The 27,752-nt window shown below is 33.8% G+C and overlaps 4 protein-coding genes and 1 non-coding gene across 6 annotated transcripts; 2 read left to right on the forward strand and 3 right to left on the reverse strand.

The window, feature by feature from the left end:
• The first annotated feature begins 8,494 nt into the window (after positions 1-8,494).
• Positions 8,495-11,069, forward strand: LOC116146786 (NAC domain-containing protein 71-like). Its single transcript, XM_031432229.1, has 4 exons — positions 8,495-9,066; positions 9,469-9,749; positions 9,848-10,171; positions 10,269-11,069. The coding sequence occupies exons 1-4, from the start codon at positions 8,916-8,918 to the stop codon at positions 10,542-10,544; spliced, it is 1,032 nt and encodes a 343-aa protein (XP_031288089.1). The 5' UTR covers positions 8,495-8,915; the 3' UTR covers positions 10,545-11,069.
• A 510-nt stretch (positions 11,070-11,579) lies between these two features.
• On the reverse strand, positions 11,580-13,032 carry LOC116146826. Its single transcript, XM_031432279.1, has 2 exons — positions 12,750-13,032; positions 11,580-12,669 (listed from the first exon to the last, which is right to left on the reverse strand). Exons 1-2 carry the CDS (start codon positions 12,973-12,975, stop codon positions 12,149-12,151), a joined length of 747 nt encoding a protein of 248 aa, XP_031288139.1. The 5' UTR covers positions 12,976-13,032; the 3' UTR covers positions 11,580-12,148.
• A 319-nt stretch (positions 13,033-13,351) lies between these two features.
• Positions 13,352-13,423, forward strand: TRNAC-GCA. The gene has a single exon. It is a non-coding gene; the product is annotated as a tRNA-Cys (tRNA).
• A 2,224-nt stretch (positions 13,424-15,647) lies between these two features.
• On the reverse strand, positions 15,648-18,150 carry LOC116146857 (aluminum-activated malate transporter 12-like). The gene is made up of 6 exons (XM_031432305.1): positions 17,690-18,150; positions 17,434-17,574; positions 16,810-17,082; positions 16,612-16,730; positions 16,385-16,522; positions 15,648-16,301 (listed from the first exon to the last, which is right to left on the reverse strand). Exons 1-6 carry the CDS (start codon positions 18,078-18,080, stop codon positions 15,648-15,650), a joined length of 1,716 nt encoding a protein of 571 aa, XP_031288165.1. The 5' UTR covers positions 18,081-18,150.
• Positions 18,151-20,229: 2,079 nt separating this feature from the next.
• On the reverse strand, positions 20,230-24,600 carry LOC116146767 (MND1-interacting protein 1-like). Of its 2 annotated transcripts, none has more exons than XM_031432206.1 (3): positions 24,464-24,600; positions 22,669-24,360; positions 20,230-21,040 (listed from the first exon to the last, which is right to left on the reverse strand). In XM_031432206.1, exons 2-3 carry the CDS (start codon positions 24,316-24,318, stop codon positions 20,522-20,524), a joined length of 2,169 nt encoding a protein of 722 aa, XP_031288066.1. In that variant the 5' UTR covers positions 24,319-24,360; positions 24,464-24,600; the 3' UTR covers positions 20,230-20,521. The 2 variants fall into 2 exon arrangements, with proteins under 2 accessions (XP_031288066.1, XP_031288067.1); XM_031432207.1 differs by having other exon boundaries at positions 22,669-24,334; positions 24,464-24,594.
• Positions 24,601-27,752: the final 3,152 nt, after the last annotated feature.

Consider the following 27,752-nt stretch of genomic DNA (forward strand, 5'->3'; position numbering starts at 1 on the left):
ATTAAATTTTACTGGATTTGGGCTTGCAATTTTTGGGCCATAAACTAGACCATAGGCCCAATGGACCCAGCATTCGACACGAACATTTTTGAGTCATTTCGCCAATGATAAGCTTAAATTACATATTAAAATGATATTTTTAAGAGTCATAAACTATTGTAACACAAATTTTAGACACGGATTTGTAATACAAATTCATAAACGTTAATTCATGAAAATCTAATGGTTTAAAAATTATTTAGTCAGTACTAAAAATTAACTAACTTTAATTTCTAATCCAAATTCGTTAGATTATATTGAGTCAATAATTATGAATTTGTGTCAAAAATTTGTATTACGATAGTCTAACCCTTGTTTTAATAGGGACCCATATAAAAAGTGTTAAAGATAATTAATGATAAATGTTATTTTATAATTAAAGATATATCTTAATGGACATGTTAATTTGAGCTCTTTCAATAATAATAATATATAGTAATTTTATTTTTGCATTCTAATATTTTTAATACAAATCCTTGAATTACTTAAACATTAAGATGATTTTTTTTTTTAATAAAAAATATCATAATAAAATGTTGTATAGAGAAACTTATTTGATACATTTAAGTGGGAGGACTGCGCTAATTTCTTCCAAAAATTAGTTGAGGTATGCGTAAACTGGTTGAACACTTGGTTAAAAACAAAAACAATAACAAAAAAATCTCTTTCAAAGATTAGTTGAGGTGTGTGTAAAGTGTAAACTGGTTAAGACACTTTGGTTAAAAAAAAAATAAAAAGCTTATCCAATACATAATTTTTTATTTTTTTTTATTTTACTCTTCAAATAATCATGAGTAATACTACACCAACAACCTTTTCTCATAAGTTTTCTCTTACAATCCTAACATGGTAGCTCGCAATTAATTAATAGGATCCATGCAAGACCCATTGTGAAGTGACCAATTGCAAACTATCACGTCAGGATTATAAGAGAAAGTTTGTAAGAGAGGGTTGTTGATATAATATTAGGCCGAACGACTTACGCATATCCAAGGTTTGCCGAAACGACAAGTTGGTACCCAAAAGGTTTTGAAACGACAAACATGTACCTTCCATCATGTGCGGTTAATGATTTCTGTTTGTTCATAGTGAAAAGACTAAAATGCCCTTAAAAGTTTGATATTTTAGTTTTTTATAAATTTTAAAATTTCTAAAAAAACCCCCTAAGTTTGCTAATTTAACTAAACACCCCCATATATAAAAAGTTTGTTAAATGACAAAAACACCCCCACCACCTGCGGCCAGATTCCGGCCGCCACCGCCGGAATCTGGCTAGAAATTGCGTTACGACACAGACTAGTCGGATATGTGTCGTAACGTGTCGATCTGACCTTTTCCGGCCAGATCCGTGGGTGATATGACCGGAAAAGGCTAGATCTACGGCTAGATCTGGCCGTCATGGCCGCAAAAGTCCATCTGCGACGTCGACGGCCAAATCCGGCCGTAGATCTGGCCTTTTCCGGCCATATCAGCCACGGATTTGGCCGGAAAAGGCCAGATCGGCGCGTTACGACATAGATCCGACGACGTCTGTGTCGTAATGCAATTTTCGGCCAAATTCTGACGGTGGTGGCCGGAATCTGGCCGCAGGTGGTGGGGGTGTTCTTGTCATTTAACAAACTTTTTATATATGGGGTGTTTAGTTAAATTAGCAAACCTAGGGGGTTTTTATAAATTTTTAAAAAACTAAATATCAAACTTCTAGGGCATTTTAGTCTTTTCACTGTTAACAAACATAAATTACTAACAGCACATAATGGAAGGTATCTGCTTATCGTTTCAAAACCTTTTAGGTACCAGCTTGTCGTTTCAACAAACCTTGGGTATGCGCAAGTCGTTTGGCCTATAATATTATTCAATAATCATAGTCTTGGTCATATTTTCCTTGGTTTAGTTTAAATCGTAGAAAAAAGTAATATTAAAAAATTATAATAAGCTTGACTTTCCAACATAAAGTTGAAGACGGCTAACTATGCCTAGAGAATTCGAAACAGGAGAAAGCAAAAGAAAACAAACCAATACAACTCATTTATCACATTTAATTAAATATTTACATTTTACACCTTTATTAATAGTACACTAAAATACACTTTTACCACAATGCAAAACCATACAAATATAATTATATATATAAATATAATTGCATCAAATGTCAAACAAATAAATCGTATCCATATGCATATTCTGATACACAAAATTCAAACTTACAATAATAATAACCACATCAAATCGTTGGTCCACGCCTGTTGAATAAATTCCAAAATTAGACTACTAATACAGTTAAATTCATTTTAGTCCTTGACGTTTTGTATAAGTACGTTAGATCCAGTACTAAAAAGTCTAAAATCTGAAAAGTAATGCTTACATCCTTGTCAGTTGATAACAAGTTAAAGAACTTTTATAAAATTGTCCAAAAATACTCCTAGTCTAACCTGATGTGAATGACATTAGAAATCAACTGGTTATAAAAGAGAAAAAAAAAAAAAAAAAAAAAAAAAAAAACCAAAGAGAAAAACAAAAATAGCCATTAGTTGAGGATTTTATTGGTTTTTGTACTGAATAATGGAGTAGTTATACATTTTCTTACATTAGGCAAGATAAGATTTAGGGGTATCGTAGATTTTTATTCTTGAAAAAGAAATTTTAATGACCACCAAGTGATGAAGATTTAAGGGATTGTTTGATTATGAGTTATCGCCAATTACTCCAATAATGTTATCATATTAAGATATTACCATATTTAGTTGTTAAATAATATAAGATTTCGGTAATCTTTTAAAACTAATAATTATCATTGTTAGTTACATAGGTGATAATATGAATACCACAATTTTCTTAGGTATTCTGAGATTATTTGGTAATTTTATTTTTATTATAATTTTACCCCTTATAATAAAATTTTTGGATAATAATGCCCTTGTTATTCAAACAATTTACTAGAATTTTATAAACAATTTTAGCTACACAGAAAAATATTAAGACATTTATACTTATACTTCCACCAAATTACCTAAGACCACAATCGGTCATTGGCCACCACAGTGACCGTCGGTTACCATCGCCAATCGTTGGCGTCCATCGTCGAAATGGTGCATGACTAGCTAGATCGCATGATCGACCGAATCTGGCTGGTCCTGTGCGATCTGGCATTTCAGCTAGATACATGGCCATCTGACTATTTCGGCCATCGATCTTGTCCAAAACGACTGGATCAGCACACAGAAAGCAGATTAGGATGATTTTGTGTGATGAACGCTGGCAATAATTACCTTTTTTGAGACTCGAATATAAGATTTCTAGATATAACTAACCCTGATGACTAAAGAAATGTCATCCGGCCACAGGGGGAGAGTTAATTTTATATTGATTGACAGAGTAGATATAACTAAACCCAATGACTCGAACATAATGACCGCTAAAGTGATAAAAACTTAAGTCTTATTTCCAGATTCTATAGGACTTGACTTCACAAAGCAAAACATTATGGATCAAAATGTGATTAGCCCATATATAGAGTCATAATTGAATTAAATTAATGAAAAAACTGTGACTCCTGCTGTCTGAGACATGTCTGATACATGAATCTTAGCGTGTTTCATGATTCAAAAGTGATCTTATAACACAATTATGATAATTAGACAAAACATGTTCCATAATTGAGAGAGAGATAGAGAGAGATTAGTGTAATTTTACAAACTCTTTTGTCTTATTAGCTTTTGTAAATAGTGATTGGTGGCTGGCTACCCCCCCCTTGCCCTTTCTAGTTTGTAAATCACAACCAAATTATTGAGGACCCATTTTAGGCCTTCTTTAATTTCTCAACTCTGTTCCCATTTCCCACCTTAATCAATGGTGAGTGAGTGCTGACAAAATATCCTCTACTTTTGTCATTGTCACTCCGATCTTCAACGATTTTTCTTCACTCAGTTTTTATTAGTTAATCGCTTGTTTTTTCTCTCAACATCGTATTTGTAATGTTAAACGGGAAAGTGGATCCATCCAAGACCTTTCTCTTTTTTGCCGTCATCACTTTATCTTCAACGATTCTATTTTAATATAGAAAAGTTATGATTCTACTTTCAAAACGAATAGAAGATTATGTCTTGAAACCAGTAAAAATAAATATTATTAATAAAATTATAAATATAATTGATGCATAATCAATTAATATGAAGCTACAGACAATTGTCAATAGTTTTAAGCATTACAAAAGTAAGACCTTTAATATTAATGAATTACACGTTATAAATAAAGTGGATGTGAAAAGTAAAAGAGTCACATTATAGAATTGAGTGATCAAATTTGACAACTTTACTATATTAATCGAATCGACATTAATGTCTTTCTCGATAATCTAAATGAGCAACAAATCGTGTATGCTTTAACTAAAGAAGAAATCATTGCTGCAATTAGACAAGAAGAGAAATGAAATAATCCTGAGAATGATAATACAGAAATATAAAAAGTTTCGTGCCATGAAACTCTATACATACTTGAAAAGCTAAAAATACTTTGGCTTCAATGAGAAGGTGTCCATGTTAGTAAGTTATTACGTACTCGCAAGGTAAAAGATATGGTAACAACTCTAAAACATAAATCATTGTCCCAAACAACTTTTGATAAATATTTTATTCTATTTTAAACTTTTAATGTAATATAATATATATATTTTTTGTAATATACAGATAATTATTACAATGTAGAAGCACGATAATTAGAAAAATTATAACTTATTATAATGTGAAGTTTATTCTTATTTATATTTATCCAAAATTAGAATCATAATTTTTTATAATTATATAAAATTTATTCTTATATAGTGTATCACTATACAAAGGTTTTACTTAATCCGATTCGTCCTCTATTTTAATCGTTATTTGATCTTCAACGGTTTTTCCCGACAAAGGAAAATGATTAAATTATCTTTCGTATTTGTAATATTATACTGCATGCACCCAAAATATTCTTCACACTTCACTTACTTTTTACTATTATCATTTTGACATTATTGCTTGATCTATTATTTTTTAATATAGAAAAATACTTATGGTAAATTTTTAATGTTAAACGGTGTTATGTAGCACTCAATTTTCAACGATTTTTTTTCCCTCTTTACAACAATATGGTGATCATTATGTTTTTTGAATGTAGAGAGGCAAAGGAGGGGCACAAAACCATACTAGTTATGATTCTTTATATATTATTCTAAACGTTGGTATTTCTAATATTAGACCATACAAAATATTCTTGGTTTTCTTAATTTCTATTCTTGTTAATTATTGTTATGCCTGAGAACATAGGACTGACGTAACATCCAGTTAAGTGCGAAATGTCAGATCTCGGGAAGAGTCTTCTGCCATTCTGGCGCAGCTGCGTCGTGTGATCATGGTTGCACCCCACAGCTTGCTTCCGTCAGAATAATGGGTGCACGTCAGGCCAACAAGGAGTTGTGATGATTCCGCGTGTCCATCCCCTGCAGCAAATCACGTGAATTACTCTAAACGAAGGATTTGCATGGATCATCCCACCAACTTGCAGATTCAGTGATCATTACCTCAAGACATCTCACTATAAAATAGGAGCTCCTCTCTCATTAAAGGGATTCGCACTTTTTACTCTTGACAAAAACTCTCTCTCTAGAAAAGACAGTCTTTGATACCTTGTATCATCAGTGTAAAATCAATCGTCTAAAGCAACCTGATCATTATCATTAATAAAAATATCAGTGGACGTATGATTTGCTTTCTTAGCATCCGAACCACTTTAAAACTCCTTTCTTACTGTATTTAGTGTCATTTTTCTTTTTCATTCACGTATATTTTTTAGACCAACCCAACATTTTACAGATATATTTTGTTGATGTCAAAATCACGCATCAACAATTATAATTATTCTTCTGAATGTTAAAAGGGTAGAGAAATGAAACACATTTCAGTGAGAGGAGAGACAAAATGGGAGGAAGGGACAAAGGGACCGAAAGCAGAAGACAAACAGCGACAAGGATGAAGTGATGGTCATCTTATTTTCCAATTCCCCATAAAACATTTACACTTAGCCTTCATTTTTGGTTTATTTCTCACTTGTATTCACTCAAATTTGGACCAAGGCCCCCCATCTCTTTTGTGTTATTACTTTTCATATCAAGCTGTACAACACCATTTTGGCTGTGAAACACCACCACCTCCTCTTCTCAACCTAAACACTTTGTTGTTTTGGTGGCGCTTGTTGGGTCTATTTCATGTTCTAACATTTCAATATCAATGGGAGAATAAGCTGCCCCCATGCGCATTGCTCAATTATTATTATTATATAATTATTAGTAAGATGTGTAACAGCTCACTCGAATCAGATCATATAGATTTGTTTTTAGATTTCATGCAAGTGTCTTTTTCTCAAAACGCATTTACAAGAACTTAACAGTCCGTTTGATTCACTTTTGGGAATACTATTATTAATATTCTCAATAGAGTTTAAACAGTAAAAATGACTTATTTTTAAAATATTATTCAATTTCTTTTAAACTCCGCTAAATTTGTTAATTTAATTAAATACCCCCAAATATTTTTTAAAAAAATTACAAAAACACTCCGGCCACCCTTCGACGGTGGTGGCCGATCCATATTTAATAGGTAGGTTGGTGGTGTTTTTGTTAACTTTTCATATTTTATTATATGGGTGTTTAGTAAATAAACAAATATAGGAGATATTTTTATTAATTTCCAAATCTTACATCTTAATACCCTCCTAATTTAACTTTTTTTCAAAATATTATTATAAAAAACTATCAGAATAATGAACCAAACGGACCCTAAGACTTATAAACTAAACTCAAGTTTCATTTGTTTTGGACCCTAAGACATCTGCTATTCTCCCAAAGTTCTAAAACTGTTGGTCGGGTAAAAGCCGCATATACTATTGCTAGTATTATGGATTTAACTTTGATAAAAGATTAGGCATACCTTTGCACTAGCATTACTTTGAACTTTCTAAATTCTATGATTTGGGTGTTTGACAACACAATAATGCCCTATTGTTTGGGTTTGGTGAAGCACTAACAGCCCTTGATTACTTCCTACAAAAAGTTGGTTTTTGGAAATTTTTTTTTTCTTTTTCAATAAAATAGTATTTCAATGTGCCTAATAAAAAGTAAAATTACTAAGTTCCTATTTTTTTTTTTTTAATATTAAAAATTAAAGTTCGTTTGGGTTTATTTAATAATTGGATTAAATAAATTAAATGGATTTGGAGTAGAAAGATTTAATTTGACCATATCTTTTTAGTGTTGTTTTAATGTGAAAACTAAAAGGTCCACTAATAAGTTAAATTAGTAAATAATGCACCACTATCTACGTGGAAATCAATCCATTAGGGATTGCTTAAAAAAAAAAGCACTTACTAAACCCTTTCTTTTATTCCCTTTTACTAATAAACCAAAGAAAAGACTTCAATTAACCACTTACATAGCTCCTTTCCTATACATTACGTGAGCTGGGCCTACTTGATAAGCACTTAAGAGAAGCACTTTTTCCATTACCATGTATGTGAATTCAATTCAGTAAAGTTTTAAAGGCTTCCCACCACTAAGCTGTGTTTGGTCATTCTTTTGAGTTTAGAAAACTCATTAAGCACTTTTGGGGCGATGAGGGGTGAGGGGTCTCTCTCTTTTTTGGACGTGGGTCCTTGCTGATGACAGAATCAATTCCATAAAATTAAAGAAAAGTGCTTTTGTCTGACTCAGTGTGACGTGGAAGGAGGTTAGACTAGAAGGACACAACCAAGAAACCCCAAATTCCATAATCAAAATCATAACTTTGACCACACTGTTCTTAAGATCCCTCCAAGATGACTCCAATTCTTTGAGATAAAATCAAACCACTAGATGGGTATTCTCATAGTACATAAAAATATCATATTATTAATACTTTTAAAATCGATTTTCATTCTATGTTTCTGAAGAGGGTATTATCAGTTTAGTGTTTCAAATCAAAATTGCATATTTTTAACGCATTATCGATAATGTGAAAGTCGAAGGAGGAAGCAAGCAGCAACGGTCACGAATGAATATGGCGGGAAGAACTGTTGAAGTGTGAACTGGTTTAAGCTTAGTGGGCCACTTTGTGGAATTTTGGGAACGTTTGAGGCAAAGCAATCTCTAAACTTTCGGTGTGTGTTATTAAGTTTTTTTGGGACTATCGTCTTCTCTCTTCCTATATATATCTCCTTCCATTCTCCTCCATTTTTACTCTACCCAACTAAATTCTCTTCTCTTCTCTTCTCTCCTCTTTTCTTCTCTTGTCTCTTCTTCACTATCATCACCTCCTCCTTTTCAGCCAATCCCCTCATCAATTCGTAATTTTTACCATTTCTCCTGAATTTTTGAATGATTTTAACAACCGGGTGCAGTAAAAGATTCCATTTTTGGAAGTTTTAAACAGCTTTTGTACACAACCTTTTAGTTTCGCTGTGGAATTTACTCCCATTTTGGCTTCTGGGTATAGCTTAAGTTTCAGCTTTTTTCTGTAGTTTATACTTTCTTTTTGGATTAAAACTTTGTGGGGGGTGGTGGGGTTTGAAATTTTGATCATAAGAAGAAGACTTTTCAGAACAATGAACTTGATGTTCAACGGGTGCATTCTCTGGAGGTTGCACTCAATTCTTTACAACAAATCTAGTGTCGATAAAAGCTTCTATTTTTGGATTTTCCAGATCTTTAATAGGTACACTTCAGGGACTTAGCGAGTGACTTTGATACACACAGCCCTCCTTCTGCTTTTGCTCTGTTTTGTTCTGTTGTTTTCTCTGGTTTTTTGTCTTTAGTTTCTTTATATATAGAGTGTTGTGAGGTAGTAAACAGATTTGGACTGGAGAGTGTAAAAATGGCATCTTTGCCACCTGGTTTTCGGTTCCATCCAACTGATGAGGAATTGGTGGGATATTACCTCAAAAGAAAAGTAGAGGGGCTTGAAATTGAGCTTGAAGTCATCCCTGTGGTCCACTTGTACAAGTTTGATCCTTGGGAGTTGCCAGGTACTTTTACAAATCCATCTTTTTCACCTTTCTAATTGATAATTTTGCATGTTAATTATATGAATTTGGCCTTTTCTTTTGGATGTACACAACTTGTATTCAATTTGTACAACCAAATTGCCATTAGAAACTGATAATGACTATGTCATCAGTGATGAACTGGAGTTCAATCATCAATGCCAGTGTGAACAGATTTTGTTTTCAGTACTGGAAAGCACTTTTTTGTTTGTTTTGTATATTTTGTATCTCTTTTCTTTTCGTCTCTCCTATAGTCCTATTATAAGATCTTTTTTCATGGGGCCTTCTCTTTTTCTTCCAAAAGCCAATTCTATCAGATTCCATGAACAATCTTTCTTTTGTTACTTTTTTTTTTTTCCTGAATGCCAAGCTGTGAATTTGCAGATAAGTCATTCCTTCCAAAACGAGATATGGAATGGTTCTTCTTCTGTCCAAGGGATCGAAAATACCCGAATGGCTCAAGAACAAACAGAGCCACCAAAGCTGGCTACTGGAAAGCCACTGGAAAAGACCGGAAGGTTGTTTGCCAATCTTCTTCTGCAACAGGGTACCGAAAGACCCTTGTTTTCTATCGCGGACGCGCGCCTTTAGGGGACCGGACAGATTGGGTAATGCATGAGTATCGACTCTGTGATGATCTTTCTCATGGATCACCAAATTTTCAGGTAAATTCAATAAGTTTGATGATGCAGTTCAGTAGTATGAAATGGCATTTTGGCAAGTTTGTTTTGAGGCTTATATGTAATTTAACTCTTCTATCCAGGGAGCTTTTGCTTTGTGCCGTGTTGTTAAAAAGAATGAGAATGCACAGAAGACGAGTCATGGAGAACTGAAGGGAAAGAGAGTTGGAAGCAGTTCAAGCATTGAGGATTTGACTTCCACAAGAGTTTCTAATGAGCCCTTGAGTATCTCCGGTGACATTTCTTCTCAAGCAAGCTGCCTGTACAATGAGAGTCGCTATTCGAGCCCTATGACTTCTCCTTATCCTTCTGAAGTCACAACAATACCCGAGTCTGTGCCTGCTCTGATGGATTCAAATCCTGCAAATCTCTGGGTCTCGCCTGAACTAATTCTTGACTCATCAAAGGTAAAACACTCGAGAATCAAGGTTGATAGAAGGAACTTCCATGGATTGAGTTATATTTGTGAGATTTGTTATTGATTTTCTCATTGGCTTGTCGCAGGAATATTCACAGGTCCGTGAAGCTGCATCCTTTCCTCAGTATGAGTTTCCAAGCTCAATGACTCCATGGCAGTCATATGAGCACACGGATTTCTCCCCAAGTTCATCCTACTCGAATTTCAATGGAGAAATTGAATTTGCTGAAGATCTCAGTCGAATTGGCTGCATGTCACCATACTCAGGACAAGTAAATTACCCAAGTTTTTATGGTAATGAAGATATGTCCTATGACGGTTATGATCAAACCAGTTTGATAAATTATTCAAGCCTCTTCTAGAAATAGAAGAGAAGATCATTCTAGCTTCTTCTTTCTCCAATGCCGGGTTCAAGCAAGCAAGTAAAGCTGGGAATTTTATTGTGGTCTCTGGTTTTAGTACAACAATTTGGTGATTGTGATTGAGGGGGTCTTGTATTAGGATTGGTCAGCTGGTGTAACTTGCATCTCAAGGGGTCTCCAAGACAACGCCTTTTTTAATGTTAGATCTTGGAGAGGAAAATAATGAGTAAATCCCCTTTTTCTATGTCAAGTTCAGGTTTAATTTTTTTGTCAAAAGTCCTGGTTAAATGGTTTATGCTTACTGTATTAAGTTGGATTAATAGTCGAGGGTTGGGTCGGTCTGGTTTCATGTTTCGGTTTAGTAAAAGAACCCCCAGGTGGTCACTTTTATCGATTTCACCTGGAGATGGAATGCTGGATGAGTCACGGTTTGTCCTATCTCTATCATCATAGAAATAAGCTTCTTGCAGCATATTGTATGTTACCTTCTGATATATGTTATTAAGGTTTGTCATCTATATATATATATGTATGATTTCTTTTTCATAAAAAATACTGAATGGCATTAGAAAAAACTTTTCTCTTCGAGGCATTTGGTATTTGGCACTTTTAGCTCTTGAGTCTTGACAAACTGATTACATATTGGATTCAACATTTGAGCAAATATTGCTGCTTTGGACACATCTGCAAAATGAATCCTGTGCTGTTTGCTTATTAATTAGTATCTAAGTGGCTGATTATTTCTAACTTAATTGACAAGATTAAGCTCCCTGACTCCGAGAACGACAAACGTTATAACAAGAAGATTGCGACGCCTAGCTACGTGTCATGGTAGGATCATGTTCAAGCCTCAGCTGCTTCTACCTGAAACACCCAGAAAGGCTAATGACAGATATGTTTTATAAGAAAATTTCCCGCTTCCCCTACCAAGTTTCAGGATCATTTTATTATACTATTACAAGAAACCACACAGTTGAAGTAATTTCCAAAGATGTGATGTGGACCTTGCTTAGCCTGAAGGCCATTCAAAAGAATAGTTACAACTGTATCCAAACTCCACCCATATAATTAATTCCAGTTGAAGTAAAATATATACAGATTACAAATGAGCCAAGAAAGGAATTCACTGAATGGAGGAAGAGCCGACCGAAAAGAGGCAATTATGCATTTGAAAATAAGATTATGTCAATTTCCATCTGCAAAAGTTCTTGCAAACTGTTCCCCGCCCATTCTTTACTTTGGTGAGAATCTTGACAAAAGAGTGTCACTAATGTAACTTTAAAGAGTGCTTTCCTGAAAAGCTAATTATCCATAATCACTTTTCATGTAACACAAACTGATATTCTCTGTAAAAATCAGTCTCTCCCACCCCCCTAAACCTATCTCAATGCCCCTTTGGCTCCTCAGTCTTCCCCACCAAATATATAAATGATTTCCTTGTTTAACAAATCTCTCCCTTTATGCAAATATGCTCCACTATTGGAACTGAAAGTGAAAGTTCTAAAAGAAGTGCATTATTCAAGTTCAGTGGCTCCTGCGGCATAATTTAATTATTCATGTTACAATCAAAACCATATACTTCATAACAATAAACTAATCTAAACTTAGTATAAGCTTGCAATTTGAGGACTACAAAAAACAAGCACTTCATCAATAGTAGCCCTGGATTCATCACCAAAAATAGACTCCTTCCCATCTTTTCTCTTGGCATATGACAAGCCCAATCTAGACTTCCCTTGCCTGAGGTCCCCAACACCGGAATTGGTATCTGGTCCGGCGAACCCGCCCATGACTGGGGCAAGCGGGGGCCCAATGAGCAACCCATCAGCCCCAAACTGAGGCCCACCTCGAGCATAATCAAAAAGGGCTGCACCACTGCCCCCAACTTTTGGTAGAATGAATGGATCAATTTCCTCATTATCTATCCAATAAAAGAGAAAGGCATCAAACGTATCATAATAATCATCAGTGCTCCTATAGCCTTCAGGATTAAAAGCTCCAAACTTGAATGACTTGTTTGTGTATCCGATTATCACACATGGTCCCTTGAAATCACAGCAGCTGTGGAAATCACTTGCACTGAACCCATCAATGGTGGCCTTGTAGCAACACTTCAGGTCTCTACCTGAGCATAAATTGTGAAGTTCTTAATGTGAAATGGATGAATTTTAACTTTTAAGTTTTTGATTGAAAGATAAAAGTTACCTCGGAGGAAAGTTTTGTCCACCAGAGAAAGAGAGAAGGGAAGATCAATGTTGTGATAATAGTTAGGCTGTGGAGTTTGATCATTGTCAGGATTTTTCTTGCCAAAATTCCAACCAAATAAGCTACGTGGGGTTGATTTTGATTTTGATTTTGATATCCAGGTCTGGAAAATTGCAGAGTTTGTGACACAAAAAGCCATTAAAAAAAACCCAGTTTCTTCTTTCATTCAAGTGCATGCTCTCAAATTGTACAGAAACAACACCATCTTATCCTTAATTATTCTGATTTGTCATCTTCCTATGATATGTTTTACGGCCCTGTCAACTTCTATCCAATTAAAATTTTATTTTTAAGAATAACAATAATAATAGCTACTTAAATTGCATATTTATTGACAAAATTAGCTGAGAAATAAAGGGTTAATTACATGTATCCTTAAAATATAGCCATAAAATATGGATAAAAAATAAATCGGCTTTCTGTTGGAAAAACAAAATCTAAGTCATGTGCAAATTGGAGAAGGAATTATTCTTAGTCAATAGTTAGTAGTCTGACTAATAGTTTCATTATTTAAAGTTAAATAAGTTTTTTAGAACACAAACGGGTCCATAGCTCAGTGGTAGAGCATTTGACTGCAGATCAAGAGGTCACCGGTTCGAACCCGGTTGGGCCCTTTTAACAATTTTTTTTTTTTTTTTAAATTTTATCTATAAATTCCATTTTATTTTATTTTTTAATTCGTTAATACAGTGATTCTACATTAATTTAATTCTAGTTATGAAAAAAGAATAGTAGAACTTAAAAGCTTATGTACATTAATGGATACCAAGCGAAAACCATAATCTATTTCTTTCAAAAAATTACCATATATACTTCCAATCATTTAAACATTCTAAACTCAATTTACATTTCAATAATTTCTATATTTTATAAAGATTATCGAATTATTTATGAATTATTACAAAAAAAAAAAAAAAAAAAACTGATTGAAATGATGTCATTTTAGTGGGGGAAGAAAAATCAATAGTCAGGCGTAAGGGAAGAGATGGAAAAGGGGAATAAAATAACCCTCTCAAAAAGTTCAAAACTTAAAATGACACTCCATTTTCCCGTCCATTCCCTCACACCTTTACATTTTAAACTCAAAACCCATACAAAATTATTTCATATTCTTAATTATTTTCGTGCTATCTAATAAATTATATTAGATTAATGATATTAAAATAATAATTTATGTGAAAAAAAAAAAAAACTGTCATATATATGGGTATAAATAATAATTAGACTATTGTAACACTATCTTTTATATAGATTTGTGAGACAAAATTTTATTCTTGATTTAATATAATTAATGGATTAATGGGAAGTTAAAATGGTTTGCATTTAATATCACACTTATCAAGTTTTAATTAGTAAAGAATCATGGCTAAATATTGTGTTTGAGTCTGGAGACTATAATTTGAATATCAGTTATATATTGTATATTTGTGTTATTGGTTAATTAAATACTTTGCATTTGAAATACTATATTGATTTTAGCCAGGTAATCCATAAAAGTGTTAAAACTAATATTGATATTGCCATATTTTTCAAAACGTATTATTGACAATGCACAGTATTAAACCCGTATATACCCATATCGTATTTTTCCCGTATCCAAATTTTATGACCAAATTTTTATAAACGTATTTTTCACCGTTTGCCGTATTATACTCGTACCATTTTTTTGCCGTACTCGTATTTACTAACTAGGCCCCAGAATTTCGGGGACACGTCCCACCCCGCCCCATATGGGGCGGGGAAGCCCTGGTTTTTTAAGGGATAAGGGCAGGGATTGGGGGGCGTTTTAATCCTCGTCCCCAAGGATCGGGCAGGGGTGCCCCGCCCCGCCCCGTATATAATATATAAAGTTATATGTATATTTACTTTACACTAATACTATTATATTTCATCTAATTACACAATTATCCTACCTATATAAACCCATATTATGTTTTCATAAACAGAATATAGGGAAATGCTCAAATTTATGTTTATGTAAAATTAACTATGTTTAAACAATTAATTTAAGTGTTTGTCACGTGGAAGAGAATTAACTATGTTTAAGCGATTAATGTAAGTGTTTGCATATAGACGAGAATTAACTATTGTGTTTGGTAATATTCAAATTAATTTATGTTTATGTAAAATTAACGGGATGGGGACGGGCCTTCGACGTTCCCCATGGGGCGGGAAAGGGGAATTCTTGTAATCCCCGTAAAGGGGATAGGGCGGGGGTGGGGAGTGATTTTGAGGGCGGGGATGGGTACGGCAAATGAGATCCCCGTCCTCTCCCGCCCCCATTGCCATGCCTAACTTCCAATCATTTAAACATTCTAAACTCAATTTACATTTCAATAATTTAAAATTGTGTACTAACTTTCATGTGAAATTGATCATCTTAAAAATATCTGATCATTGAATATTCATGTCACTTTAGGTCATTAATTAGTCACTATTATCTTGAATAAATTTTTTAATGATATATATGTCATTAAGTTAGAAAGCATCCTATTAATAAATTTAGGGAGAGTAAATTTATGTGTTGAGTAATAGAGGAACAAAATTGAGAGCGAGTGAGGGGAAACGAATCAGAGCAATATAAAGCTGAATCTTAACGGATCATAATAGTAAGACTACTTTATCCCTTAAAATATCTGACACGTATTTAAATTGTCTAAGATAATTAGCCTAAATATTTTCAAGATATTTCCAAATTTATTGAAGCTTATAAGATAAAACCACTATAACTTTAGAAAAAATGATTAACAAAAAAAAAAAAAAAAAAAAAAAAAAACAATGACATGAAATTTCAATATACAATCAAATAAGGGTATATCTAGCTAACAGTGAAAACCCTTATTCTGCGGCATGTGAAGGCAAATGATTATCCCTTTCAGACGGCCTTTCACAAGTCACAATGATCCGATCATCACCATGGTTGAACTCTTTGAAGCCTGCAACTCTCCCCAGTTCTTCAACTTCCTCAATGACACCATCGAGCCTCGCCACTATCTCCAACAGCAAAGAAGCAAAAGCAGCAAAAGGAAGCGCTTCCGAGAATTCAAGGCTCATTATTGCAATTTTACTCAGCTGTGGCCTCAACGTCTTCCGGTCGGCTTCGGGTGCCCTTTTGGCTCTCCATTCTAGCAACGTGGAGGGGTCGGTTTTTCTCTTCGTTTTCCATTCGAGCAACGCAGAAGAGTCGGTTTTTACGCTCGATAATGATATTTTTGCTTCTTTTTCTTTTTGTTGCTTTTGCGTTGCATGTGCAGCTGCTAGGGCTAGCATGTTGCCAGCATGGTTCTCGTCGGCTCCAAGAAACAGCCTCGGCTGAGATTTTATGGCGGTGTTGAGGTCTTCTATGGCTTCATGGAGGTGATCGGAGAGTATCTCCGGGGAGCAGTGGCGGTGATTTTTAACACTACTGGCAAGTTCTGTAAGCGCTTTTGAGACTTCGCAGGCAAGGCGAATGCATGGATCTTTGAAGAGGGCTCGAACCGATTTCGGAGTCTATAATCAAATTAAAATTTAAATCATATATACAATTATGATCACTCAAATTGCAATTAATTAGAATGCTGTTTAAATATTACCTGAATTTCAGTTTGCAAACATCCATGAAGAGCAACAACTGTATATCCAAATTGGCGAAGAACTGTTCCCAGTTTCAGATATTGGTTACATGGAATTTTGTGTTTAGCGTGCCTAGGCTCCCAGCTCGCATAAACTGCCTGCAAAACTCAAACTTTCACTTCAATTAATACCCAGAAAAAGTGAAGAAGTTAACAGCTTAAATTACAGTAGAAATTAAGAAACTTACAAGAGTTTCATCATTGGATTTGGAATCCAAAACAACCCTGTAACCTTGGTAGATAATATCATCTATTTCTTGGCCTACTCCTTCAGTATCATTATCATTGAAATATTCTTTCACACAAGCTGCAAAGTTAACACATAACATTAAACAAACTAATAACATTGAGATGATAATTAAGTTTAATTATCGGTTCTTAATTACCTTCGATGGATTTAGCGAGGCCTTCGAGTTTGGTGAGAGTGGAATTGTGGAGGTCTTGGCCTGACCAAATAGGAAAGATCAAAAGAGTCATGCAGAGGCAGATGCCACAGCCAATGCCGATGGTGTAAAATCGTTCTTTTGCGATGTTCAATACATTGTCAACACGGTAGCTTGATAAGGTAATCAAGTTAAAGGTTAAAAGGAATATCACAACACCATAGTCATAGTTCTTCTTTATGGAAGGAACGAATCTCATGTATGTAGCTCCAGCTCCTGTTAGATTCAAAATGGAAGATTTTACAACTACTCAAAATCACTCAATCATCTTTGATCCCTACCTTACTTTTGAGTTTCATGTAAACATTTGAAATGTATATTCTTAATTGACACAATCCAAAAACCGTATGAAATGAAAGAATGAACACCAATTAATATTTGTTATTGAAGATTAAATCTGTAACCCCTTGACTCATTGTCAAAATATTTTATATTCATCTCTTACTCACATCAAAGAGGAATGCACTTGAACTCCACTATTAATTTGAAGTGAGTAAGTGATAAATCTACAATATCTTAACAGTGGATCCGGGTGTAAAAGAATCATTTGAGACTAACGAAATTTACCTACTAGACAAACTGCAACACTAATGAAAACAGCTCGGAAAATATGACCGGAGGCGTCTGAAATATATTCAATGAAGCAGCCTAAGAATCCTGCTGAAAATGTTCCCAATCCTCTATTCAATCCTTTGTAAAAAGTTGCACCTGTACATAATAAGAAAGAAAAAAGTATATATATATTAATAAATTGTATATGCAAACATTGTTAATTTTTCCTTTGAAATCAAAGCCTTAATTCGCAGAAAAGATAAGCAATAACCTGCATTGAACTCAAGCACAACAACCACAGTCATCACAGCCCAAATGCCACTGTCATCAAACCTTTTATACAATGGATCAATCAAATACAACTGTGAAACCAGTGTTAATGCAACCCCAACTTTCAGAGCATGAATCACTCGTCGATAATCTTCTTCACCCACCTTCCAAATTGTATGCCACCATGAACCCAGAAATTTCCACACTCTCTGATCAAACCTCTCAAGATAATTCTTAAAAAATCCACCAAACTTGCAGGTTGAATGCCACAACAACCCCGGAAACCTCCTCACTTTGTCACCAAAAACTTGAGCGTAATTTCGGTGAGAAACCGCATCTCCCGAAGCCGTGTGATCCTCCATCTCAATGCCAACATGAACCCTCGTAGACATGGTCAATTTCTCCAGAAACAATTATCAATCAGTAATAAAAGACCATGCATATAGATATAGTGGTACTTTCTTGAAGTTTATGTAAGAAAATCACCCCATTTTGCCGAAGATACTAAGGTTAATATATATACATGGAAACTTACCGGATTCACATGCAAGACAATATAAAGTGAAAGAAAAATATATATTAAAGTGAGTTCACACAAGGGGGTGAGATTTGTAGATGAGTCAACTTGAAGTAGAAAATTTAAGTTTTGGTAAGATAAATAGTTGTTTCTTTGACAATTATATATTATATAAATCTCTGGAATGATTAAGAAATGGGAAATCTGAAAGTTAATAAGATCATGGGTTGAGTTGGAAATATACATACTCACTAAATATCAAAGGAGTAGTTGAATTTGATTGTATGGTGATCTAGCTTTCCTTTTTATATATTTTTTCTTTTCAGAATATATCTTCCATTTCCATTTATATACAAACCCGCTGCAATCAATATCACAATTTACATTAATTAGCAGCAAGAAGAAATCAAACTCAGTAAAATCATAATTGTGCTGTTTTTGCTTCTCATTGTTCAAGCAAAATGAACTATAAAGTATAACAATAGACAACAAGAAGCATGTGAATTCCTAAATTATTTCTACCTTTTTCATAAACTTCAAAATTAAAATCACTATAAACCCACTAAGATCGAGGAATAACATATAATTCAGTCCAAATATTGTATTCTGAAATTTAACTACTAATCATCAATGACACCATTTTAGTAAACATAAAATTATATCACAGATTTTCATATACTGAACACATTTTTGAACAAAATTTTCAGTTATTTTACGTGTCAAATTAAGTGACCTACAACTATAATAAGATGAGGTAGGGCGGAGGTGGTGGTGGTGGTTGACAAATAAATTGGCGGTGCAACGCCAGTTGACCAAATTGATCAACTGGGGATGTGCAAAATTTGATGCTCACGGGGCATCCAATTTCATACAACAAATTGTTGTTTACCTAATTAACAATATTTTTTTTTCAAGTAACAAAGCGAGAGACTGCAGTACTGTTGTTCTCAAGAACAGCTGTTGTGTTCTTTGATTTTCATTCATGTTTGTTCTCGTGCATTCTCAACCTTCTCTATATCTTTAGCTCAGCTTCAGCCATTTGGCACTTGTTTTTTCCACTTGTTTTCTTTAAATTATTCATCTCCCAATTAATTTGTTTCACGATATTATTGCTCTTCTATACTGTCATTCAAGTGAATTTTATAATTTCTCCCACCCAACTGCATACCTAAAATGAAACTATTGATTTTTTTTTTTTTAGTCTACTATAAAACACCACTGTTAAATCCTAATAATGCTTTAAGATTTTCTAAGAAAAAAGAAAATAAATCTAAACAAAGCTGTAATGAGCAGAAGTAATTAAAACTTATATGAAACAAACTCTTATTTACACTCCCTATGTTTGATCCCAGAACAAAATTAAACAATTGTTAGACATAATTTTGATGCTTGATTTGGTTATACAAGGATCAATTCAAGCAAAGAAATTATAAAAAAAATTATTCAATCACTGAGTAGATATAGATATACACCATGCCATTGAGGATTCAAGATTAATCCAATAGAAATAAAATTAATTAAGAAGAAAAAAAGAGTGAAAGTAAAATTACTTGAAATGTTTAGAAGCTTGAGAATGGTGAGACACGTTTGATGAATTAACTTTGAGTTGATTCATCTGAGAGAATACTAATCACAAACTTTAATTTTTATGTTTTTGAGAGTGAAGGAAATGAAAAATCTATCAAAATTTTATTTTAAATTGAGACACAAGTAAATACTTTACGTAACAAATATAAAATTGCAGGATTTTTTGGCTTTTAAGCTCAGCCAAGACTGACGAAGTGACCATTGGATCCGCCCCTGTTTTGGGAATTTTTTTTTTTAAACTATGAAGAGCGCTTTCAAATAATTGTATAATTATTTTTAATTAAGATAAATAGAGAAAACAAACAAAGAACTTACCAAAATAAACCCATTTCTTAAATTGTAATAATGTAACGAGGAAATTACTTCATACTGTCTGTTAGATGATACTGGCTACATATAAGCTCTGTCTAATCCTGATCATGCACAAACAGGCCAGAGAATGATAACTCTTTTTATAAAATAATAAATGACAGATAATTAGCTCCATTGCAAGCAGGTGGGAAACAAAGTGAAAATGCATTTCACTTATTTAAGGCTGAAACCATGAGCCTACTCAAGTTCTTATATACATACATCCACATTATGCTCAACTATCACAGCATATTAGAGGCAGGTATATGTAAAAGCAAGCAGCCAAAATGTCTTCAACGAAATGTAAATTGCATATTATCAAGTAATCCTGAAAAAGACTTGATGATGCACAATATTTTCTTTAAACCCAAACTATGACTATGAACTTGCTCCAAAAACGCGGATTCTCTGTTCTATTGGAACCCGGCAGCATGGACAAGTGGCTTTTCCCTTCTTTCCGTAATTGTCACTGCAACTGACACACAATACTTGGTGAGCACAGGGCAGAAAAACAATGGAGACTTCATCTTTCAAACAAATCATGCAATCCCTATCACGGTTGCTTTCTTTCTCAGACGAATCTTCCAATTCGTCCAACTCATGCAGCAACCTTGCAATCGTTTCTCCTTGGGGCATTACCCTCTCTGACTTTCCTAAAGGTAAAGTAGCTGATTGATGAATCAACTCAGTAGACTCTGCAGATGCTTTTAGACGCGAAAACTCCTGCTCAAGTCTTTGGAGATCGTCCTTGTGGCGCTGGAAGTCTATCTCTATTTTCAGGCGCAAAGCCTCAAGCTTTCTTTTATTGCTAGCTTCTGCTGCTTCCTTTGAACGCTGTTCCTCCTCCACTTGGGTCAAGGCTAGTTCTTTGGCCTTCTGTTCCTGCCTCCACTTTGACTGTAATAAGAAGATGTGTTTTAGAGGGGAAAATGAACGAGGAATAAGGACATATTTTAAGTTGCAGCTTCCAATACAGTTTCACATCATTAAAAAAAATAATTCTCCCAGGTTATGGCCTCTCATTTTCATTTACTTTTTCTTTGGGGGGATAAGAGACAGGAAATTTGTATTATGTGTTAAATTTTCAAAAGAAGAGATAGATGTCCTCTAGCAAAACAGAAAAAATACTTACAACATGACACCCCAGGACTTCCCCTAACAAAAGTAGGACATTCTAAAATAGCCCTACAAATGTAAACACCAAAACATACTCCAAATAGATCAACACAAACTTATACTAGCTGAAACATAAACACAGCTCAAATCATAAGACAATGGCCAATTATAATGAATAAGGAAACGAGGAATTCTCCGAAAAGCAGAAGTCGCTAAAACCAAAAGAGAAGCCATAAAGAGAAAATGTTTTCTTCCAAATGATTTTCAAATGTTGTTCTTTTCCTTCCCAACCAAAATACCCAAAGAATAGCCATCATCGCACAGTTCCAAGACACTGAAGCTTTCTTCCCTCCCCCAAAAGGCACTATAACTCTCAAACAGCAAGAAGACACAGGATTTTGGTTCTGCCCAGCTAAAATTAGCTCCACAGTGCCTTTGGGGAAGAAAAGATATAACTTGCTAAATAAGTAAAGCAATTTATAATCTCATCAACAGCCATTAATCTAAAAATAAAAAATTATGTTCATTATATGAAAAATAGAATCAAGAACCTTAGATCAAAACGACCAAGACTGCTGCTGTTTATGTATACACAGATACTAGTAATAAAAATCTGTGAGCTCATTTGGCACAGTTGTTGAAGCTAAAAAGAACAAATTCAAAAACTGAACGTATAAAGGTAAAGCAAACTTATATACAAGACTCAAATGTAAAATCAATTCATATAAAAATAAATATATCCCATGTAGCAGAAGATCCAGAAATTATTTGCCAAAAATCACATCATCTCATAAACAGAAGAGAAATGTTTGTAGTTGTTCCATTTCACATTCTTAATGCTTTCAGTTGCTCCAAATTGCATTATCTTAAATATGTAGAAGCTGTTTAGTGCTGGTTAGAGTGTGAACTGATGCAATAAAATTTCATTTCCTTCAGTTACCCACAATTTGCTTCGTTCAACGGAGTAACTTATACATTATGTTTAGGCAGAGATCTAAATGATAATAATATCTGCAACTTCATAGTTCTAACTTTCATCCATGAGAAGACCAACAAATCATTCCTAAATAGCAAGTATAGCGGAAACCACATTATTGAAATACGAGTTCCATAAACATTTGACTTCAAATGCTCAGGTTTCTATCACTGTTGTTTTGTCTAATTAACCTATGTCAATTTGGAAGTCTATATTTTATGAAAACCAATATAGGATACACAAGAAATTTTATGCAACTAGGTTTTGAATCAATATTCTTAATTAATTGAAACTCAGACAATTACAATGAGAGGACAGCAGGTATATAGTCAATATTCTTACTCAAACTACTATAAATGATCTCATTCCAATAAACCTTAAGAATTAATATTTTGTGTGCATGCATAGGTGGAAACAGAAAAATTAAACACACCTCAGTTTCTTTCTGATCCAGCTGGACGCGTGCCAAACATCGTTGCAACTCCTTGATCTTCTCTTTCTCATCAGCGATCTCCTCCTGCAACTTAGCTTTCTGTTTCTCCCAAGCCAAGAGCCTCTTAAGGCACTTTTTCTCCCTCTTTGCGACCTCCAAACATGTTGTAACAGACTCTGCAGCACTCAACTTGGAAGCCTCCATCTCTGCTCTGATTTCAGCATTCTCTGTTTCAAGCCTTCTAACAGCAGCATTTGCTCTATCTACTTGACCACTAGCCTTCCTCAGTGCATTCTCCATCTCCGAGAGCCTCTTCATGGTTGTGTCCTCAAGAGTCTGTTTCCCCTTCTTCAACCGCTGAGTCTCCTCCCTCTCCATCCTCAACATTTTAAGCTCTGTTAGGTCATTACTAAGTTTCCTAGCAGCTTGCATTGCCTTCTGGTGTGCCCATTCTTTCCGCTCCTTCACCAGCTTCTCTAATTCCTTAACCTGGTCAAGCAAAGTAACTATCATCTCATCCTTCTGATCCTCTGTTACATCCTCCAAATGCTCATCAATATTCAGATCACGCAATTTACTCATTACTGAATCAACCCCATTTGGATCCTTCAAACTCTTTGACTCCTCACACTTCTCAACCAAAACCTCAGCCCCAGATCCAACTGGAGAAACATCCCCACCCGACGTAACACTCAGACAAGCCGGAGATTGTGACTGCATCTGCTTCGAATTAGCCCGAAAACCAGCAGCAAACATTGCGACATTTCTCTTCAACAAAGATTTCATAGAAGGCGAAAGATTAAACCTCTTAGGACACTCAATATCCCTCGGCAAAGTCATTTCAGCACTATATGAAAAGAACCCATTGACCGAAAACTCAGAATTTCCCCCACTCCCAAACCCCCACCCTCCATGAAACCTACACAATGCTGGAGCAACAACACCACTAACCCCACCATTATTTACAACATTATCCACATTGTTTGGAACTGTACCACCACAAACATTAGTACCCGGAATTTCAATACTATTCGCACGACCCACATGAAGATCACTCATCAGCAAACACCACATGGCATCACCCTTACTCAAATGTGGTCTAACTTGTTGCAACAAACATACCATACCCGCAAGTGAGTACTCTTCTAGTTGTCTTAAATCATTAAAAACCATCTCTGGTTCCTCTGAATTCACATTACCAGCATTACCATTACCACCACCACCACAAGGACTACTATTCAAATAAGCCAAAGAATTATGCAATATGTTTGTTAACACATCCATGCCACCATAACAATACCCATTTTTCAATATAGCCTTCAAAGCAACATCCTCATCATAACCCAATGCAACAAGTTTAGATATAGCTTCATTATACAAAAACTCTAAGTTTTTCAACAAAATTTCCTCCAGTTGTTCCTCAGTGCAGTAACCCCAACCATGATCCTCAAAAGTTGAGTTAGGGTTAGGGTTTGAGTTCTGGGTCGAATCATGTAAACCCAGATGATAACTCAATGGTTTGAGACCCGATTCAAGTATAGATTTAGATATTGATACCTTATCAAGATAACAACAAGGATCGAATTCGGGTTTCACGGATCGTGGCCTCCGGTTTGTCCGGATATGCTTCTCTCTCACAGTGCAACCCATATAATATAAACAATATCTGTATCAAATTTCAATCAACAACCCCTGAAATATCATCGTATAAAAATCACATTACCATAAAACAGAAAAGAAAAAAGAAAACATAACAAAGAAAACAAGAAGATTGGATTGTGAACGAGAAACTCACAGATGAAGAACGCGTTGATTTATTTGAAGCTTGAAATCAATAGAGTGATTGAGAAAAATGGAGGCGTCTGTGTGTGTGTGTGTGTGTGTGAATTTGATAGAGAAAGGGCTGAGCAGGCAAGGCGGATGCAGGTCAGTGTATATTTGGTTAAGGCCCAAGGCTCAGGGGTGATTTTGCAAAGATTTAATTGTTTTGAAGTGACGCGGTTCATTATTGCCTCAATTAGGTAAAATTTATTTATTATGATTTTATTTTTATTGTGAATTTAACCAAATTTATTTTTGATAACTAAATTTAGAGGCCATATTAATACTTACCTTTTTTTTATTAAAAAATATAATATAATGTATGGATTGTAATTAATTGTAAATTAATACTCCCTCCGATTCATTTTAATAAACGTTTGAGAAAAGTATTTTTTTGCCAAAATAAAAGTCGTTTGACTACTCCATCCTCTCTCTCTTCCTTGATGAATTCCCCTGTCCTTTGTATTCCAATTTTCTCTGCCCTCATCTCTGCTCTCTTTTTCTCCATCTCTGCCCCTTATCTTCTCTCTCTCTTTCTTTTTCAAATGCAGGTGAAGAGCAGTGGGAGAATCAAAATTTTCCCATTGCAATTTCAGTGAAAGAGTCAGTATATTGAGAGAGAAATTTGTTTTCTTAAAAATTATGCAAGATCTTAAAACGTCGCTTAAAAAGAAACGAAGAGAGTATTTATTCTTTTAATGCAATAATAAGTCTAGAAAAAAATAGTTTTCATAATAAATTTAAATTGGGCCTGTGTGGAGTGAGGACTATGAAGCGAGGCGGAAATAATGATAATATCGATCGTTTGGTTTATTATTTCATACCCTATTTCTAATTTTATTCTCAAAATATTTGTTTGTTTAATTATTCAGAAAATATTATTATATTTTATTTAATAACTTTTAGACCTTTTAAGTTTATTAATTTAATTAAACACCTAAAAAAAAGTTTAAAAATTAACAAAAATACCCCAACCCACCCATGGTAGCCGGAATTTGTCACAACGGCGTACGAACGACCGAAAATGGTCGATAATTCACCGATATGGCCTTTTCCAGCCAGATCGAAGCACGACTGGCCAGATCTGACCAGTCTGCATCGTAATACCAGATTCTGACAAGATTTTAGCGGTGGTGACCAGAATCTGGCATTGTAGGTGGGTGGGGGTATTTTTATTATTTTATAAAAATTTTATATATTGGGGTGTTTAGTTAAATTAACAAACTTAAGGAATTTTTTGTTAAATTTTAAATTTTACCTTATAATAATCACCCTATTCAATTACCAAATACTATTTCCAAAATAAAAAAACCAAACGGACAGATTTTCGAATAAAAGAATGATTCAAATGATAAATCTCATTATCGCTTTTACGATTGTTCATCGGTTTGAACCAATTTCGATTTTGTTAATAAAATATATAAGTCAAGTCTAATAAATATCCAAATAATTTTATAACTCGATTACTTATTTGAATAACAAGTGTTTTGTTGACTTTTTGCCAATATTAAGTGAATTAAAAAAGCTAATTTTTTTGACATTATTTTACTTAATGAAAAATATCTCAATACTTTGTTTAAATTGTTTTGACAAATTTTTTCTTATTTAATATAAATAATTACAAATAAGTCTATTTAAATTAACCCTTTAAACAATTTTCTTAGTATGCTAATATTTTACGCCTTTTTCTTATTACTTTAAACTTTTTTATCAAACACTTTAATTCAATAAGGTATTTGTATTTATTTTTTAAGTTTATAAATTTTAAGTATAGAGTTAAACAATATCAAATAAAAAATTATTTACATAATATTATATCTAATGTCAAATGGGGGTGTTTATAAATCGTTAAGTTTGAAGAAAATTTATTTAAAAAACAAACAACTTAAATAAGAAAGTAAAAAATCAACAATCATTCAATTTATCTATTTAGATTTTATATGTTTTTAGATTAAAAAAAAAAAAATACAAACTAAATATTTAATCTTTTTTTCTCCAGATTCATCGCACGAGAGTTTGATAATTTTCGAGTCCACGAATTCAATTACGAAACATGTATAATTTAAGTACATAAAATCATCGATAGAGCAAGATTAACAATTTTTTTTTGTTTATTACAAATTCATTGTCTATTCACTAGGGGTGTTCGGTTCTGGGTACCCTGCACTTTTTGAAGGAAACGAAACCGGAACCGGAATCGACGGTTCCTTTAAATTTGGAACCAGAACCGGAACCGACGGTTTTGGTTCCTAGATACCCAGAACCAGAACCTGTAACAACAGTTTCGGTTCCGGTTCTGGTTCTGGGTATCCTGTAAAATTCATGACCCCCCAAAAGTTTTTAAAATGACAAAAAAACCCTTAAAAACTTACAAATACCCCCCCACTTGGCACTTATTAACAAAAATAAAATTACAAATTATAAATTCAAAATTACAAGCTCCATTACTTTGTAAAGATAGATTCTCAAAAGTCAAACCAACTTACTTTAAATGTTATGAAATATAAATATAAATGTATTCACATTATTTTTTCTACAAAAGTTTTTATTAATCCCCCTAATCTTTAATTTTATTTTATATTAGTCTCGGTTCCTGGTTCCGGTTCCTATAGTTAGGAACCGGAACCAAAACTGCACATAATGGCTTTCCACAAATTTGAACCGGAACCTACCCATTAACGACTGGTTCTGGGTAGGAACCGAACCAAACTCAAAGTATCCGCCGGTTCTGGTTCCAACCAGTTCTTTTGACACTCCTACTATTCACTACCAAAAACTACTTTTTTTTTTTTTTTTTTTTCTTTCATAAGTTTTTCGTGTGAACTGAGTAGCTAGAAGTTGTCACGTTAATTTTATTTCTGTCATTTTCAGCTTAATTAATTTAAGCTTTATCATATTTTCTAGCACCACTCTATCTACTTTTTTTTTTTTTTTTTTTTTTTTTGTTGTTGATTTTCTTGACATTTTCTGACAAAATTTCCACAATAGAAATTTCATGACAATGATTTTAAAGTATATTATAATATATTGAGAAGAAAGTTAAAAGAAAAATTAAACTCATGTTTTATATGTAATTAAGAATAGAAGCTTGTTTATTATCATCGATATCATTATCGTTTTCTCTATTTCATTCTATTTTTCTCATAAATTATATATAATTGTTTACTTATTAATTTTGTTTTCTGAAACAAAAAACTAAAAGAAATCTGAAATAGTTAATCTTTTGGATAACTAAAAATTTAATACACACAAAATATGGATTT

This window comes from Pistacia vera, unplaced genomic scaffold (genome assembly GCF_008641045.1).
Source record: "Pistacia vera cultivar Batoury unplaced genomic scaffold, PisVer_v2 Contig483, whole genome shotgun sequence".
Lineage (NCBI taxonomy): Eukaryota > Viridiplantae > Streptophyta > Magnoliopsida > Sapindales > Anacardiaceae > Pistacia > Pistacia vera.

Excerpts from the sequence above, each read along its gene's own strand:
- LOC116146826 (XM_031432279.1), bottom strand. The coding sequence starts at position 12,975 with ATGAAAGAAGAAACTGGGTTTTTTTTAATGGCTTTTTGTGTCACAAAC. Across the intron at positions 12,670-12,749 it reads GGACAAAACTTTCCTCCGAG|GTAGAGACCTGAAGTGTTGC; the intron begins GTAACTTTTATC and ends ATTTATGCTCAG.
- LOC116146767 (XM_031432206.1), bottom strand. The coding sequence starts at position 24,318 with ATGGGTTGCACTGTGAGAGAGAAGCATATCCGGACAAACCGGAGGCCA. Across the intron at positions 21,041-22,668 it reads TGGATCAGAAAGAAACTGAG|TCAAAGTGGAGGCAGGAACA; the intron begins GTGTGTTTAATT and ends TTCTTATTACAG.
- LOC116146857 (XM_031432305.1), bottom strand. The coding sequence starts at position 18,080 with ATGTCTACGAGGGTTCATGTTGGCATTGAGATGGAGGATCACACGGCT. Across the intron at positions 17,575-17,689 it reads TGTGCTTGAGTTCAATGCAG|GTGCAACTTTTTACAAAGGA; the intron begins GTTATTGCTTAT and ends TATTATGTACAG. Across the intron at positions 17,083-17,433 it reads TGTTGCAGTTTGTCTAGTAG|GAGCTGGAGCTACATACATG; the intron begins GTAAATTTCGTT and ends TGAATCTAACAG.
- LOC116146786 (XM_031432229.1), top strand. The coding sequence starts at position 8,916 with ATGGCATCTTTGCCACCTGGTTTTCGGTTCCATCCAACTGATGAGGAA. Across the intron at positions 9,067-9,468 it reads TGATCCTTGGGAGTTGCCAG|ATAAGTCATTCCTTCCAAAA; the intron begins GTACTTTTACAA and ends GTGAATTTGCAG. Across the intron at positions 10,172-10,268 it reads TAATTCTTGACTCATCAAAG|GAATATTCACAGGTCCGTGA; the intron begins GTAAAACACTCG and ends GGCTTGTCGCAG.